Consider the following 18,869-nt stretch of genomic DNA (forward strand, 5'->3'; position numbering starts at 1 on the left):
CCTTACCTACCTTCCTATCTATTATATCCACCTCTCTATCTATCTATCCCACTCACCCCCTACCAATCTAAAAAACTGCCTACCTACCTCCCTATCTCAATATCTCTCTCCCTGCTCCCTCCCTCCCTTCTTTCTTTCCTTCCTTCCTTCCTTCCTTCCTCCCTCCCTCCTTCCCTCCCTCCATCCATCTAACCCCTGACCTCTCATGACCCAGGACCCTAAGGAAAAGGTCATCATGAGCCTACAACGAGAGGTCAACTTACTGAGGGAAGAGAACGCACACCTGAAGATGCTAATTGACTTGGGAGAAGAAGGTAAGTCTCTCTCTCTCTCTCTCTCTCTCTCTCTCTCTCTCTCTCTCTCTCTTAGTCCCTGTCGTCTACCTCCCACACTTCCTACCTACCTACCTACCTACTTACCTACCTATCAGTCACTCAATCAATAGTTCAAACAACCACTTAATCAATCAATTCAATCAATCATTCAATTAATCTATTAGTCAGTCAACTGTTAGTCTGTCTACTCATATACCTACCTATCTATCTATCTACCTATCCACATGTCCACCTATCGATCTATCCTACTGTCTATCTATCTACCTATCGATCCATCCTTCAATCTATATCTATCTGTCTATTTATATACCTACCTAAACACCTATCCACAACTCTATCTATCTGTCTACCTCTCGATCCATCCTTCCATACCTCTATTTATCTATCAGTCCATTCTATCCGTCTATCTATCTATCTGCCTATCTCTCTGTCTATTCATATACCTACCTAAACACCTATCCACAAATCTATCTATCTGTCTACCTATTAATCCATCCTTCTATATCTCTCTTCATCTATCCATCCATCCTATCTATCTATCTACCTATCTATTCACAGGTCCAGGTGGTGTAGTGGTAGGGGGACACCTGGCACCTGGTATGAACGGGGTAGACACAGCTGAACACGTACTTGACAGAGGAGTACCAGCAGGTAGGTTAGAAGGGCCGTAACACCTCTTCCTTAGCGATTTATTTTTTGGCTGGTGAGCATAATTTTGCACCTCATTTATGAAGGGTGTGGTGATATTAGAATGATTTAATTAACTGAAGAGGATAGCGAGAGTTAGAAGGACCCTAGCACCTCTTCCTTAGCGATTTATTTTTGGATACGGCTGGTGAGCATAATTTGGCACCTTATTTATGAAGAGTGTGGTGATATTAGAATACTTTAATTAGCACAAGCGAGATATGGAAAATAAATCGATTAGGAAAAGGTGTTAGGGAGCTTCCTTAACCAATAAGAATATGAGTCAAGAAATTAGATGTCTTTAATTAATATGTATAATGACAAAACGCAAAAATTAATCCCATATATTTTGCCCAGAACGCCTAAATAAAAATCTTTGGCTCCCAACTTCCCGTTTTCTCCCAAAAGATTTAAAGAAAGCGTCATTTTTACGCAAACTCAAGTAAAACAACTATTCTATATATTTTTTTTTAAACTCCACTTGCACTCCCCTTAGTTACTTTCATGTGTTATCAATGTCTACCATGCATCATTTACTCATTAACTACTCCCAATTTAACACCCACGCCCAGACCTGCAGACAGAGCCACTTCTACAACACACACGGCATTGCTAGCTGGGGGGTCTAGTTCAGTGCTATTTTTGGACCACCTGCTATTATCTAAAACTACGAAAAACATAAAAAAATTAGCCAAAAAATTCTCCGATCTTTCCCAACAGGTCCCCCCGCCATGTCACGTCAAGCCTCCTTCCGTATAGATAAAGAGAAACTGGAGGGATTGGATAATACGGAATTGGTGCGTCTTGTGCAGCGATATATGGAGGATTATGACGCTGTTACGAGTGATAACAAGGAGTTGCAGGTAAGAGAGACAGAGAGACAGACAGTGACAGAGAGATAGAAAAAGCAAGTGAGAGAGAGGGGAGGGAGGGAGGGGGAGACTGGATAATGTTGAATTGGTGCGTCTTGTGGGGCGTTATATGAAAGATTATGACGCTGTAACAAGTGATAACAAGGAGCTGCAGGTGAGAGAGAGAGAGAGAGAGAGAGAGAGAGTCCAAGAATTCAAGTACAGGAATTCATAAGTAAACAAAACCGTACGTTAGTTTGGATATACTTGTGCGATACTCTTTTTTATATTTTTCTCTTGTAGTGCCTAATAACATCGTAATTTACCTTATTCTTGTGTTTTTCTTTTTTCTATATATATATATATATATATACTGTATATATATATATATATATATATATATATATATATATATTTTTTTTTTTTTTTTTTTATGTAATGCCTAAGGACATTTTCATCTACCTTACTCTTGCATTTTTCTTTCTTTCTTTACTTTCTTTTTTCTTGTAATGCCTAAATACATTCTTAATTCACATTACTTTTACATTTTTCTTTAATTTCTTTATTTTTTTCTTGTAATGGTCAGTAACATCTTTTTTTATTATTATAGAAAGTGACTGCTCAGCTTATTCACGACCAAGAGCTAGTGTGCAAGGAGAACGAACGTCTGCTAAGAAAACTCGAAGACGTTAGTAGGTAAGTAGGGCTGTAGTTCATACGTCATGCATGTAAGAATACATGAGTACTTACATAAATACACATACATAGACATAAACATATAATTCACACACAACACATACGTACATGCAGGAATAAACACACACACACACACACACACACACACACACACACACACACACATACACACACACACCTTACCTAAACATCTATGTACTTACACAGAAACACACAAACTGATACACAGATACGCACACAGATGGTTGTACAAGCATACATAAATACACACACACACACACACACACACACACACACACACACACACACATTCTTACTCAAACTTACATATACTAACATGGAAATAAACTGATACAAAGATGCACACAGATGGTCGAACATACGTACATACATACACAAATTCTTACCCAAACGTACATATACTTACACAAGGACACACTGATGCACATATACACATGCACTGATGGTCGTACATAAATACACAGCCTACATACATGCATACATACATACATATATACATACAGGGACATGCGGAAATGCAGTTTATATATATTTCGTAAAAACACGTTAACTAAATTATTATTATTATTATTATTATTATTATTATTATTTATTATTATTTATGCCCATTGTAGTGTAGTATATCAATGTTTAGAAGTTTAGCTTAGTATTATATTGTAAAAAAAAAAATCTTTCTCACTCAAATTTGCACTATCAAAGGTATTTATGGAAATTGTTAGAATATATGTGTAAATTCTTAGCCTCTATTATTTACAAAAGATCCATTTTCTGCATTTATGTAATCTATTAAACTGGAACTCTCGTAAATTGAACTGGAACTCATAAACTGAACTGGAACTCTTGTAAACTGAACTGGAACATGTAAATTGAACTGAAACTCGTAAACTGAACTGGAACTCTTGTAAACTGAACTGGAACTCTTGTAAACTGAACTGGAACTCTTGTAAATAACAGCCTTTTAAATCTGCATCGTCTCTAGATTTACATTTTAGATTCTTACTGATTTACAGATTTAATAATTATCAGTATTGGCTTCCAGCAGACGATTTTCCATAGATCAATTCGCCTTCTTTGAGTCTGAAGTCGCCATCTTGATTCTGACTGGGTGGAATTATGAAGAGAAATTCACTATCTGGGCGAACTGTGCTTTTAAAAGAACTAATATGGAACATTGTTTATTGTGTGTTATCAGTTGAGAGATATGCATGACCTTAAGTGTAGAATAGATTGTAAACTGACTGTATCAATAGAGAGATGCATGACCTTAGTGTAGAATAGACTAAATTAATTGATAGACTGAAACTTCACTGTAAATTGGCTGACAGATTGTATTTTTTTTTTTTTTCATATATACACATACTAGACTGGTGTATAACGTATCTATGTATAGAAAACATCCGAAATGGTATATTCATACTACTCCCCCCCAAAAAAGTAAGACTACTCCCCCAGTATCCCTGCTTGTCGTACGAGGCGACTAAAAGGGTTGGGGGTGGGTTAGTGCCCCACCCCGTAAAAAGAACTAACCAAAAAAGCGAATAAAAAAGCGAATATATATATATAAGCGTTTTTTACTTTTTTTCTTTGACTTGTACCCCTATCTTGCAGGGGCGCCAACATAAGCGATCAGCCTGACGGGTAAGTGTGTGTGTGTGTGTGTGTGTGTGTGTGTGTGTGTGTGTGTGTGTGTGTGTGTGTGTGTGTGTGTGTGTGTGTGTGTGAAATTATCTTAAGCCAGTATTGCATGACTTAGATGTTGTTGTCATTGTGTATAAACTATTTGTTTGTGTTTACGTTCCATAAACAGTAAACAGGGAATAGACTGTAAAAAAAACAGACACCCCTTCAGCACGACGTCACAATTACATATAGCTATTTAATTCTGCTGAACACCCAACGATTATGCTCATGCAAAAACAAAAATCGTAATGAAGAGGTTAATAATTGACCAATTTATATTTTTGTCTAACTTATTCGTGCTACCTTCAGAAAAATTATTATTATTATTATTATTATTATTATTATTATTATTATTGTTACATTATTATTATTATTATTATCAAAACTTTCCACATCTTTTTGGAACGTTTCTTGTTTTTGTTTGCATTATTACTATTCAAGGGAAGGTCTAAATCCCTGCCACGGCCATACCGTTAGAGCTACAGCGTCATTCTTTGCCGCTTCCTCTGACCACATATCCTCCTGATCCCACTACCGGAACCTGCAGAGGATCCGAGAAGAAAAAGTGACCCTACAGCTCCAAAACCCCCTAAGTTAGAGGCCTGAAATTATGATGCTGTATACCTGAGTCATGGCCAGAATGCAGTGTTTAATATAGTCCAGATCGCATCATTATTCTCTGAGATCGCCTGTGGTCCAAACTTCTGAACTACTCCGGGAAGACAGAGAGGTCACTTGATTTTACACTGAAGACTTAAGCTAGAGCCACAAACCTTGGTGGACTTATAGACTGTAATGACCTAAGATGGCATGCAGATCAGTGACCTTGACCTCAGTGTCCCCTTTATAGCTCGGCTTCAAGTAGGCAATGGCAGTGGCAAGTTTTTCTTTATCAAAATTACTGTGTGTTATTTTTGTATGTTAAATTATTATGTTAAATTTGCATGTTATATTATAATGTTAAATCTGCATATTAAACTTGCATGTTAAAACTGTACACTTAATGGGACTTGAAAATATTGTCATTAAGTGTTATGATTTTTAAGTTGTTGTTTTTTTTACGTGTATTGTCTGTGTTCGAGTCTGAAAATCTCTCTCTCTCTCTCTCTCTCTCTCTCTCTCTCTCTCTCTCTCTCTCTCTCTCTCTCTCCTTATTCTCTATAACCTCCTCCTCCCTACTTCTCCTACCTACCCCACCTAACCCCTTCTAACCCCATCTAACTTCGACACAGCCATATCATCTAGCTCTATCAACCTCCTAACCCCTCCCAACAGGATGTAACCCAGTACTAACCTCCCCTAATCCTATTCTAACCTTCTCTAACCCCTCCTAACCCTCTCCAACTCCTTCTAACCTCCTCTAACCCCTTCTAATCTCCCCTAACCCTCTTCTAACCCCTCTAACCACCCCTAACCCCACTAAACTCCCTTCTAAGCCTCCCTAACCGCCTCTAACCCCACTAAACCCCCTTCTAAGCCTCTCTAACCCCTTCTAACCTTCTCTAACCCCACTAAACTCCCTTCTAACACCATCTAACCCCCCCAGCGTATGTCGGAGGTCCCCCATCGTCCCCGTCCAGCCCGTGCTAACAGGCGAGGAGCTTCTCAACGCATCGCTCAACGGAGGACTCGCGCACAACGGATACGGAAATCACACCACTTCCGGTTTCAAGACCCGATCACTTCCGTCCTCGTCTTCATCGCAAATCTGGGTCAACCCGCTCGATAAGGTGGGGTATTTATCTGTCTGTCTGTCTGTGTGTCTTTGTACCTGTCCATCTATCTATCTATCTGTTTGCTCGGTTTATATGTCTCTTTACCTACCATGTCTATCTATCTGTTTACCTCTGTCTATATGTCTTTTTTACCTGTCTCTATCTATTTGTTTACCTGTCTATGTCTTTTTACCTGCCTATCTATCTCTCTGTTTACCTGTGTCTTTCTACCTGTCTATCTGTTTCCCTCTGTCTATATGTCTTTTTTACCTGTCTATCTATCTGTTTACCTCTGTCTGTGTCTTTTTAATTGTGCATCTATCTATTTGTTTACCTCCGTCTATGTCTTTTTACCTGTCTATCTATCTATCTGTTTACCTGTCTATGTCTTTTTATCTGTCTATCTATCTATGTTTACCTGTCTATCTATCCATCTATCTATATGTATCTATGTATCTATCTGTCAGTCTATCTGTCTATCATTTTGTTCGTACATCTGTCTATCTATCTATCTAATATTTCTGTATCTATCAATCTATGTGTTTGTCACTCTATCTATATGGCTATCTTTCTGTCCATATGTTTGTCTGTCTGTCACTGTCTGTATCTATCAGTCACCTGTTTATCTATCTACTTTGTGTGTGTGTGTGTGTGTGTGTGTGTGTGTGTGTGTGTGTGTGTGTGTGTGTGTGTGTGTGTGTGAGTGCGCGCGTGTGTGTGTGTGTGTGTGTGTGTGTGTGTGTGTGTGTGTGTGTGTGTGTGTGTGTGACGCCATAATAAGAAACCAAAAACCTTCAGATTAATCCTTTCCAAATATAAAAAAAATAGTAGTAGTAGTAGTAGTAGTAGTAATAAAAATAATAATAATAATAATAATAATACCGTAATAATAGCAATTAATAATAATAATAATAATGACAATACAGATAGAGATATTAATAACAATAATAGCAACAATGGTAATACAAATAATAATAATAATAATAATAATAATAATAATAATAGTAATAATAATAATAATGATATTGATGATGATGGTGATGATATATAAACTAATAATAATAATGAGAGAGAGAGAGAGAGAGAGAGAGAGAGAGAGAGAGAGAAAGAAAAAGAGAGAGAAAGAGTCTAACCCCGATCTAACCCTCACAGGAAGGGGGGTCAGCACCAAACAGTCGGGGTGGGGAAAGCCAGGGATCGAGCAGGCGCCCCCACCACCTACCCCCATCCATCAATAAGGAGTTGGAGAAGAGGAGGATCGGGAAGAGGTGAGGTTTGTGGGTTTTGGAGGGGTTTGAAGGGGTTTTGGAGGGGTCTGAAGGGGTTGTGAGGGTTGTTATGAGGAGTTGAAGGGGTTTTGAAGGGGTTGTGAGGGGTCTGGAGGGGCAGTCGAGGGTTTTGAAGGGGTTGTGGGATGATTGGAGGGGCTTGGAGGGGTTGGAGAGGTTATGGAGGGGTTGTGAGGGTGCTTGGAGAGTTTTGAAGAGGTTTGGAGAGGTTGTGGCATGGCAGGAGGGGTTTGAAGGGGCTGTGGGGGTGGCTGGAGGAGTTTGGAGGGATTTAGTGGCCGTTGGAGGGGATGTGGGTGGTTGTGAGGGGGTTGGGAGGAGCTTGGAGAGGTTGTGGATGGGTTTTAGAGAGGTTGTATGGGGTTCAGAAGAGGTTGTGGGTGCATGTAGAGAGGTTGGAGGGTTTGGAGGGGTTTTTGGATGTTGGAAGAGTTGGAGAGGTTTTGGAGGGCTGGTGAGGGAGTTTTGGAGGGGTTTGGAAGAGTTGGGGGAGGTTTGGAAGGGTTGTGAGGTGGTTGGAGGGGTTTGGAGTGGTTGTGGGTGGTTGTGATATGCTTTGAAAGGGTTTGGAGGAAGGTTGGAGGGGTTTTGATGAGTTCGGAGGAGTTTTGAGATGATATTTGGAGGTTTGGAAAGGTTGTGAGGTGGTTGGAGGGGGTTTTGGAGGGGACTGGATGGATGTGGAAGGGTTGTGGGGTGGTTGGAGGGGTTCTGGAGGGGTTTAGAGAGGTTGTGGATGAGTTGTGAAGATGATGCGGGGGTTCTGGAAGGGTTTTGGAGTGGTTGGAAGAATTTGGAGGGGTTTGGAATGGTTGTGGAATGGTTGAAGGGGTTTGGAGGGGTTGTGCGGTGGTTGGAGGGCTCTGGAGGGGTTTGAAGCGGTTGCGGGATGGTTGGAGGGATTTGGAGGGGTTTTGCGGTAGTTGGAGGGGTTGTAAAGTGACTGAACGGGTTTGACCGGGTTGTGGAGCGGTTGGAGGGGTTTCAAGTGGTTGTGGAGTGGTTGGACAGGGTTGTGAGGCGGTTGGAGGAGTTTGGAGGGCTTTTGGAGAAGTAAAGAGGGATTGTGGAAAGCTTATGAGTGGTTATTGTTATATCAGGAGAGGTTTTGGAGGTTGGAAGGGTTGTGGAGAAGTTATGAGGTAATGTGGAGAGGTTTGGAGGGGTTAGGGAGAAGTTTGGAGGGACTGAAGAGAAGTGTGGAGAAGTTGTAGAGGTTTGGAGTGGTTGTTCAAAGGTTTGGAGGGGTTGTGGAGAGGTGTGGTGATGTGGTAGAGAGATTTGGAGGGGTTGTAGATAGATTTGAAGGGGTTGTGGATAGCTCTGGAGAGGTTATGGGGAGGTTTGGAGGGTTATGGAGAGGTTTGGAGGGGTTCTGCAAAGGTCTGGAGGGGTTGTGAAGAGGTTTGGAGGGGTTGTGAAGTGATTTGGAGAGGTTGTAGAGAGGTTTGGAGGGTTGTGGGGAGGTTTGGAGGGGTTGTGGGGAGGTTTGAAGGGGTTGTGAGGAGGTTTGGAGGATTGTGGGGAGGTCTGAAGGGTTGTGGAGAGGTTTGGAGCGGTTGTAGAGAAGTTTGGAGGGTTGTGGGGAGGTTTGAAGGGGTTGTGGAGGGTTGTGGAGAGGTTTGGAGGGGTTGTGGGGAGGTTTGGAGGGTTGTGGAGAGGCTTGGAGGGTTCTGGAGAGGTTTGGAGGGTTCTGGAGAGGTTTGGAGGGTTCTGAGGAGGTTTTGGAGGGGTTGTGGGGAGGTTTGGAGGGTTGTGGAGAGGTTTGGAGGGTTGCTGAAAAGTTTGGAGGGGAAGTGGAGAGGTTTGGAGGGTTGTGGGGAGGTTTGGAGGGGTTGTAGAAAGGTTCGGAGGGGTTGTGAAGACATCTGAAGGAATTGTGGAGAGGTTTGGAGAGTTGTGGAGAGGTCTGGTAGGTTGCGGAGAGGTTTGGGGGTTGTACAGAAATTTGGAGGGGTTGTGGAGAGGTTTGGCGGGGGTTGCAGAGAGGTTTGGAGGGGTTGCGAAGAGGTTTGTAGTGGTTACTGAAAGGTTTGGAGGGGTTGCGAAGAGGTTTGTAGTGGTTACTGAAAGGTTTGGAGGGGTTGTAGGAAAGGTTTGGAGGGGCTGTAGAGAGGTTTGGAGGGGCTGTAGAGAGGTTTAGAGTGGTTGTGGAATGGTTTGGAGAGGTTGTTGAAAGGTTTGGAAGGGTTGTGGAGAGGTTTGGAGTTGTTGGAAGGTTTGGATGGGTTTGGAGAGGTTTGGAGTGTTGTAGAGAGGTTTGAAGTGGTTGCAGAAAGGTTTGTGGAAAGGTTTGGAGAGTTGTGGAGAGGTTTGGAGGGGTTGTGGAGAGGTTAAAGGAGGCTGCGGAGGTTGGGAGGGGTTGTTGTGGAGGTTTGGAGGGGTTGTGGAGAGGTTTGGAGAAGCTAAAAGTTTTGGAGGGGTTGTGGTTGAGGTTTGGAGGGACTGGGGCTATTTGGAGAGGTTGTGGGGAGGTAAGAAATTTTTGGAGAGATTAGGAGGGTTCTGTAGAGGTTAGGAGGGGTTGGGAGGGGTGGTGGAGGGTAGGTGGTTACGGAGTGGATAGGTGGGATTTTGAATGAGATTATAACGGAAAAAATTACTAACGGTTTAATCACACAATTTCTTTAAGTTACAAAATCGGAGTAAATAATGTACGTTAAAATTACAGTAAAATGATATAAAATACGAACACACGTAGGTCAAAAAGCCGAACACGTTACCACATGCACATATAACTTTACTAAATCTCTCTTTGCTTACCTACATCACTCCTTCGTCAGCTGGGCACCCTCGTTGACATCACCACGTCTTCTCCAAATCACACACATATCTTGATTTGACTCCTAATATGCCTCTTCTCCTCCTCACAAGCGCAAAAAAACACACACAATTATAAGAAAACTCAAATGCATCCCACCCGGAGGAAGGACAACCACTCACTACCCCTCAAACAGAGCCGCATAGCCCGCCAGTGTCCCCTGTCGAGTTTCCAGATGTTTCCAATTAACACTCCAACTTATTAAATAAAGCCATAAACACGATAGTACCGCCATCTTTCCTATATCTCTACTCACATATTTTTATCCTCATCATTCTCTACCTCGATGTTTTATGGAGAAAGTGAGAATTAGTTGGTTAAAAATACGTTTGATATTTATTGACGGCATCTGTGTACCTATTTCACGGGATTACGCCATGATTCCCCACTCAGCTCAGTTGCCAGATCTCTTAATTAACCCTAACTAATTATAAGCCTCAAATGACACCTCTACTCTTAATTACGATTTAAAATTACAGGGGAGGTGATAGAATAGTCATTAAATTTGTGAGAAACCTGTAACTAGATCATCTACCTTTGCAGCATCCGGATTTTATGGGCATTCAGATTTCACGCATCTCTCCCATCTTTAAACTACCCCCTCCGTCTCTCCCTATCCTCCTACCACCTCCTCTCTCCCCCCCTCCCGGCAGTTATTTCTCCCCAGTAACACCTTTTATGAATTTGGGATTTTAAATGTTTGGTGTTTATAATGTAGTTGAGTTTATAATGATTTAATAGACAACTAAGAAATACTGTGAAGGAAGTGAATGTTTGTTATTTATCCTTCGAGAAAAATAAGATTTCGTCTGCATATTTTCATTCTTCTCCCTCTCTACCTACCTCCACTTTCCTCTCCCCTCTTCTCCCTACTCTTCCTTCATCTTCCTCTCCCTTCTTCTCCTCCCTACTCTTCCTCCATCTTCCTCTTCCTTCCTCTCCTCTTCGCCTCCCTCATCCTTCTCTCCAAATCCCGTTCCTACCTCCTCCATCGACCATTGACAGTAACCCCCCTCTCTTTTCTTTCTTTCCTATTTATTTAGCCTGACGGACCTGAGCGGTACTGGGGGAGGCGGTGGAGGCTCAGGGGGTCGTGGTAATGGTGGCAGGAGGAACAGCTGGGACGAGAGAACCGAAAGAAAACCAATGAAAACACGATCCAAAATTGCGACAGGCGGGGCAGCGGGCAGAAGGTAAACAAGACTCCGATTGTCCAAAAGAAAGACTCCGTTTATCACATTTATTTTTATTTTTCGTTTCTTTTCGTTTTTACGGCGGTTCTGCGAGAGGTATGTGTTCAGAATTTTTTATATCTATATTATTTTGAATTTTTCCGCTTCATTCTTTCACAGCCTTACATAGTTACGTAGATTTTTTTGAATTATGTCTCGCTTGTTCAGTGCGCCTAGGAAATTATGCTTCTTCCTTATCAATTAATTTTGTGTAAAGTACCTTCTTGTTCTCGTGTATGTTATCTTTTAATCCGAAAAAATCCGTATCAGTAATATACATCAGGATACCAAGGCAAAATAAATCGCTAAGGAAGAGGTGTTCAGTAATCCCTACTCTAGATTACCGCCAGAGTATTTGTAGATCATAGATAGATAGATAATACTTGTTTGGTTAATGTTACCTAAATAGTGTTAGGCTGTCTGTAATATTTAAAGTATTTATAAGTGTGGTAGGAAAATATAACTACACACACACACACACACACACACACACACACACACACCTAAAACAACTACTTTGGTGTGTATTCTGACGTGTGTCCTTCAGATATCCATTCTCAGGCCTAGACTAGACCAAATTAATGTTACAAGGGCACTCATACACCTTCTATCTTGCTGTGTATTGATGTGTAGGTGTACTAGTTAATCTTATCACTTCCTAGTATCACTGCACTAGTATACTAAGTTCCTAGTACGCTTCTGTCAAGTTCCTAGTACGCTCTGACGACTTGTTCAGCTTTCTTACCTAGTTCCTTGTCTCCCAGCTTCCTCGAAATTATTTATGTGGATCTGAAGTTGAAAGAAGCCATAAACTTGTCGATATTGGAACTGTTTACCTGACTAACTATTGCCAGACTCTTTAATCCCGCAAGGGGTGGCCACAGACAAATCGCCTCAATGTCGCCCTGTCCCCCCTCTATTTCACTGCCTTCCCCCCAGCTCACACACACCCTCTCTCATTAGAAGGATGATTTTAATATTTTTAAAAGATGTGCATTGACAAAGTTATAAATATTCTGACCTTCTTTCATAATGATCATATATTGCTCAGTATTGCCCATGTTGCATAGTATTGCCCATATTGCATAGTATTGCTTGTATTGCATAGTATTGCCCATGTTGCATAGTATTGCCCATATTGCTCAGTATTGCTCAGTGTTGCCCATGTTGCTTTCTATTGCCCATATTGCTCAGTATTGGCCATATTGCTCAGTATTGCCCATATTGCATAGTATTGCCCACGTTGCATAGTATTGCCCATATTGCTCAGTATTGCCCATATTGCTCAGTATTGTTCAGTGTTGCCCATGTTGCATAGTATTGCCCATATTGCTCAGTATTGCCCATATTGCTCAGTATTTCCCATAGTGCTCAGTATTGCTCAGTGTTGCCCATGTTGCATAGTATTGCGCATATTGCATAGAATTCCCCATGTTGCTTTCTATTGTCCATATTGCATAGTATTGCCCCTATTGCTCAGTATTGCCCATAGTGCTCAGTATTGCTCAGTGTTGCCCATGTTGCATAGTATTGCCCATGTTGCTTTCAATTGCCCATAGTGCTCAGTGTTGTTCAGCATTGCCCATATTCCTCATTGTTGCTGATATTGCATAGTATTGCCCATACTCCTCGGCATTGCTCAGTATTGCCCATATTGCTCAGCATTGCGCATACTGCACAGTATTGCCCATATTGCTCAGTGTTGCTCATATTGCACAGTATTGCCCATATTGCTCAGTATAGCACAGTAGTGTCCATATTACTCAGTATTGCCCATAGTCCTCAGTGTTGCATAGTGTTGCCCATATTGCTCATTCTTGCCCATATTGCTCAGTATTGCCCATATTGCTCAGTATTGCCCATATTGCCTAGTATTGCCCAGTATAGCAACACAGCGTTTATAATTGATGACAAAAACAATATACTCCTCTATGCCGTGTGTCTTTCTCTCCTTTCATCTCATTTGTCTTTTTGAAATACTCAGAAACTTCATCTTGTACTTCAGGCCTTGAGATCTGTAATCCTAATCCCATCACGTAGGATTTCTTGGTCTAAATCCTGAGTTAAATCCGCCACATAGGATTTTTTGGATTAAATAATAAGGATTTTCTATTCTAAATCATAATGTAAATCCGCCACATAGGATTTTCTGGCCTAAATCCAGCCTTAAATCCATCACATAGGATTTTCTGGATTATATCGTAACTTAAATCCACCACATAAGCTTCCCAGTATCGACAACTATGGCTGTGTCACCGTAAGTAGGCTCCGTAGGTGTTGGTAGTTCCCCCTCTCTCACCTGCATGTCAGCCCAGGTCGCCGCTTTACCTGTATATCACTAATTAACGTGTACCGGGACTCACCTGGCTCATGACGCTCCCCCCGGTATCCTGGAGTCCGCCCCAGTCCTCGCCCTCCAAACCCACACACCCTCCAAGCCACCTCCAAGTCATAGGGCGGGGTCACGAGGAGGAGTATAGAGGTCACCCTTGAGATTAGGAAGGATGTATCCGGCTGCCTGATTGACTAGGGTGATGTGTAAGGACGCGGAGTGGAAGAACGATGATTCGCTCCAAGACGGGGAAGGAAGGTTAGAATTCGCGCCAGATTCAAAGTAACGTATATTCAGTAGGGAAGGAAGATTGGAATTTGCTCTAGATTCAAAGTAACTTATATTCAGTGGGGAAGGAAGGTTAAAAATCGCTCCAAATTCAAAGTAACAGATATTCAGTGGGTAAGGAAGGTTAGAATTCGCTCCAGAATCAAAGTAACGTATATTCAGTAGGGAACGAAGATTGGAATTTGCTCTAGATTCAAAGGAACAGATATTCAGTGGGGAAGGAAGGTTAAAAATTATTTCTAGATTCAAAGTAACAGATATTCAGTGGAGAAGGAATATTAGAATTCGCTCCAGAATCAAAGTAACATATATTCCATCACACTTCAAGCCTGGAGGGATGGAAAGCTGAATGCACTGAGTTCAAAGAGACGGTGATCTGAATTCCACTCCAAGGAAGGATGGAGTCTCAAATTATTTCAGAGCTTGGAGGGACCGTAGCTCAAACCCACTCAAAATCCAGACTCACGGAGACTCAAATTAGAAGGAGAGAATTAAATATGATCCAGATTTGAAGGAAAGTACTCCAGTTCGCTCCATAACCAGAAGGATGAAAGTCTGAAGCTGCCTCAAGTTTGGGGAGACGAAAAAAATTAAACCATACACAGTTTAGGATGTGGATAGGTGAAGGGGGAGGTGTGTGGGGTTAGTTTAGGGTGCGGATAGGTGTAAAGGGAGAGGTGTGTGGGGTTAGTTTAGGGTGCGGATAGGTGTAGGGAGAGGGGTGTGGGGCTAGTTTAGGGTGCGGATAGGTGTAAGGGGAGGTGTGTTTGGTTTAGGGAGCGGATAGGTGTAGGGAGAGGGGTGTGGGGTTAGTTTAGGGTGCGGATAGGTGTAGGGGGAGGTGTGTGGGGTTAGTTTAGGGTGCGGATAGGTGTAGTGGGAGGTGTGTTTGGTCAGTTTAGGATGCGAATAGGTGTAGGGGATGGTGTGCGTGCCTAGGTGTAGGGGAAGGTGTGTTTGGTCAATATAAAGTGCGGATGGGTGTAGGGGGACGTGTGTGGGGTTAGTTTAAGGTGCTGATAGGTGTGGGGGGAGGTGTGTGGGGTGAGGTGATGGGGCTGGTGGGCTGGGTAGGTGCTGACGGTGGCCTGTTGCAGTGAGGGGCGAGGTAAGAGCCGCTCCAGGTCGGTGCCACGGCAGAGGGGGCGAGGGCGGGGCCGAGGCGGGAGTGTTGGTGGGGGCGATGGGACGAGACCCCCAGGAATGAGGTCCTCCTAGTCGACTCACAGGTACCTCACGCCTTACTCACACCTCACACAAGCCTTACTCACACCCCAAGCCTTACTCACACCTCAAGCCTTACTCACACCTCAAGCCTTACTCACACTTCACACAAGCCTTACTCACACCTCACACACGCCTTACTCACACCCCAAGCATTACTCACACCTCACACAAGCCTTACTCACACCTCAAGCCTTACTCACAACTCACACAAAGCTTACTCACACCTCACACACGCCTTACTCACACCTCACACAAGCCTTACTCACACCTCAAGCCTTACTCACACCTCACACAAGCCTTACTCACACCTCAGGCCTTACTCACACCTCAAGCATTACTCACACCTCACACAAGCCTTACTCACACCTCAAGCCTTACTCACAACTCACACACCCCTTACTCACACCTCAAGCCTTACTCAAACCTCACACACGCCTTACTCACACCTCACACAAGCCTTACTCACACCTCAAGCCTTACTCACACCTCACATGCCCATCATTACTCTCCATCTCACCGTGTCCTCACTTTTCTCACAAGCCTCTATAATCTTCATAAATACTTCTGAGCTAAGTGTGAAGAGCCACGAAGCTGTTTCAAGCGTTCTGTAAATCGTCTCTCCTAAATCTATCTATCTATCTATTGCCAGACGCCTCAATCCCGTAAGGGGTGGCCACAAACAAATCACCTTCATGTCGCCCTGTCCAACGCTCACCTATAACAGAGGGGTTTGTGTTTTTGAGTCCTCGAACATTATAGTTTCCCTTAGTTAAGTATACAGTCTAGCACCTTACGCAGTTAACAGAAGGAAAGTAACTGAATATCTTACCCACATACTCAGGAGACGATACTCACCTGCATAGTGTTAGTTATATTTAGAGATTTGGTATATTGCTTCCACTTCTGCAGAAATGTCAGGATTCTCTGCCTGTACAGCGATCAAAGGTTTACAGATTAATGTACTCTCTGGGATGTAATTATGTGCAGAACATGTTAGTACGCAAAGCAGCTGTACATTTCTAACTCTAGCTATTATTACTGAGTTCACTTCAAGGTGTGTTTTCTCTCTGTTGGTTGAATCGCTATAGAAATGGTACTGAGAGGGTCTAGAGATGTGGAACTGTCTCCCTCTGTCTGTATTTCCCACTGCCTATTATCTCCCGTCTTTCAAACGCAGTGTGTCCAGGCGTCTCGAAACGAACGGATCTTGAATTTGGCTCTCTGTTATCTTGTCTTTGCTTGGAGGGAACGATTACGCGGGTTCCTGGCCCTGGGTTCCTTCTTTCTTGCATTAAAAAATATAGAACAGGAGTAATGTCACTTTTTCTTTACCGTGTCTTGAGCAGTTGTCTTTCTCCTCAAATTATGTGACCTTAAGGTGATTGTCAATAACGTTAGATAAAAATTAAAAGTAGGTGATTCACAACCAATATTTTAATAGTTTTGCAATGAGGCTTTTAGTAATACACAATCTACACCTCACTTCACCCCACCTTACCTCACTGCACCTCACCCCACCTCACCCCACCACACCCCACCTCACCACACCTCACGTAACTACACCTCACCCCACCCCACCTCACCTCACCTCACCTCACCACACCCCACCTCACCTCACTGCACCCCACCTTACCTCACCACACCTAACTTCACTTCACCCCACCTCACCTCACCTCACTGTCATGCCAAGGTGCTTATGTAAATCGTGGAGACATACCTTTGAGAATCTTTATAACTTCTTAAGAATTTCATTTTACCTGTGGACGGGAAGGTAAGATGTTCATAAGTAAATTTTTTAAAGATGTAGTGAAGGTAGTAAATTCAAAAAGAGGCTTCATAAATTGTCAAACTTCAGGAAATGAGACCTATGAAGTTTAGTCTATCTGTCTATTTATCTATCTATTTTTTTATCTATTTTATAATTTAACAACCAATCCAGCATGATTACTTTTTTATGCTACAGTACTTTCATTCAAACTTGGCCCAAATTTTCGTCCTTTTGCAGCTTATTTCACGTAGCTCAGTGGCATGAGAAGACAATGCTACAGCTCTGCCTTCTTCCCATAGCACTTCTTCGTGACTAGCACCATATTCTAGTGTTAATCTCTGTCACAATTTAGCATTCAAGATGGAGAGATGACAATTTTAGGCCAAGTTAGAGTAACATGGGTATAGCCTAGATCCTTTCCATAGCACTTCTTCGTGACTAGTACCATATTCTAGCGTTAATCTCTGGCCACAATTCAGCATTCAAGATGGAGACATGACAATTTTAGGCCAAGTTAGAGTTAACAGACTAAAACGCAGTTCATATCAGTCGAATTTACAGACTTAAGGAATTGGTTCACTCCTACTGATACCTCGAAGCTTTGCGATATGAACTACTAAAGGAAGAGAATCTGGGCCAACTTTAGCGCTAGTCACGAAGAAGTGCTATGGGGGGAATCTAGAGCCGTAGCACTGCCTCTCTGCTACGAAGGGACGTGAAATAAGCAACAAACGGACGAAAATCCGGGCCAAGGTAAAGTGAACCGCCTAAGTGTTTCATTCACTCCTACTGAAGCTCCGACTCTCTTGTTTACAGGTCGCTTCTGCCCCGACTCCTGGCGCCATTGAAGAGCTAGCGAGGATTCTTGTTTTTAGTTTTTTTTTCACTACCATCCTCCCTACAGTGAATAGGGGCACTGCACACGTCACCATAACCCGTATATTGTGTTACTGTTGATTGTGTGTGACGCTACGTGATGCTAAGTGTACTATGGTGGTGTTAGGATTAAGTGTTATGGTAGAGTAACACTGTATTTTCTGACTGTGGTGGTGTTATGGTGTGTTATGGTGTTATGGCAATCTGAGAAACACGTAACACTATATATTGTATCCTGACTGTGATGGTGTTATGGTGTTATGGCAGAGTAAGGCTATATCCTCTGACTGTGAGATGGTGTTATGGTGTGTTATGGTGTTATGGAAGTCTGATTAACACCATATAATGTATCCTGATTGTGATGGTGGTGTTATGATTGTGTTATGGTGTTATGTCAGAGTTAGGCTATGTATTCTGATTGTGAGATGGTGTTATGGTGTGTTATGGTGTTATGGCAATCTGGACAACACCTAACACCATATTGAGTCCTGATTGTGATGGTGTTATGATCGTGTTATGGTGTTATGGCAGAGTAAGGCTATGTATTTTGACTGTGAGATGGTGTTATGGTGTTATGACAATCTGGGTAGCACTATATTGTATCTCTCTCTCTCTCTCTCTCTCTCTCTCTGAAGCTTGGTGTTATTTTTTTTTATTTATCTTCGGCTCTGGACATGATATGGGGAGCCCTTTCACGAGGCCGGAAGTTCCCCCTTACCCCACACACACCAATAGAAGGGCTGGTCTATTTAAGCCTTCATCTCTCACCACTTGGGCACAAATACCAACTATGTCTATTATCTATCTATCTATTGCCAGACGCCTTAATCCCGTAAGAGGTGGCCACAAACAAATCACCTCCATGTCACCCTGTCCCCCGCCATTTCACTGCCCTGCTCCCAGATCACACCCCCTTCTCTCATATACCTCTCTTCTCCATCACTCCATCTCATCCTTGGCCTCCCCCTCCCTCTCCCCTCCTCCACCTCACTCACATACACTCTCCTCGTCAGTCTCTCACTGTTATCGTATCCTATCTATACCACATTGA

General features: G+C 42.6%; 1 protein-coding gene across 1 annotated transcript in view; it reads left to right on the forward strand.

Moving 5' to 3' along the window:
* Positions 1-18,283, forward strand: part of LOC145407522 (uncharacterized) — a 57,714-nt gene extending 39,431 nt beyond the window's left edge. Inside the window, exons 12-20 of the mRNA XM_080278446.1 lie at positions 215-314; positions 894-986; positions 1,743-1,885; positions 2,484-2,569; positions 5,817-6,000; positions 7,138-7,253; positions 11,139-11,288; positions 17,759-17,972; positions 18,113-18,283. Coding sequence (XP_080134572.1) covers positions 215-314; positions 894-986; positions 1,743-1,885; positions 2,484-2,569; positions 5,817-6,000; positions 7,138-7,253; positions 11,139-11,288; positions 17,759-17,798 — 912 coding nt within the window. The 3' untranslated portion in view covers positions 17,799-17,972; positions 18,113-18,283. The remainder of the gene's footprint in view (positions 1-214; positions 315-893; positions 987-1,742; positions 1,886-2,483; positions 2,570-5,816; positions 6,001-7,137; positions 7,254-11,138; positions 11,289-17,758; positions 17,973-18,112) is intronic.
* The last annotated feature ends 586 nt before the right edge of the window (positions 18,284-18,869 follow it).

This window comes from Coenobita brevimanus, chromosome 73, assembly GCF_032717465.1.
Source record: "Coenobita brevimanus isolate Jiangsu-jjx chromosome 73, ASM3271746v2, whole genome shotgun sequence".
Classification (NCBI taxonomy): domain Eukaryota; kingdom Metazoa; phylum Arthropoda; class Malacostraca; order Decapoda; family Coenobitidae; genus Coenobita; species Coenobita brevimanus.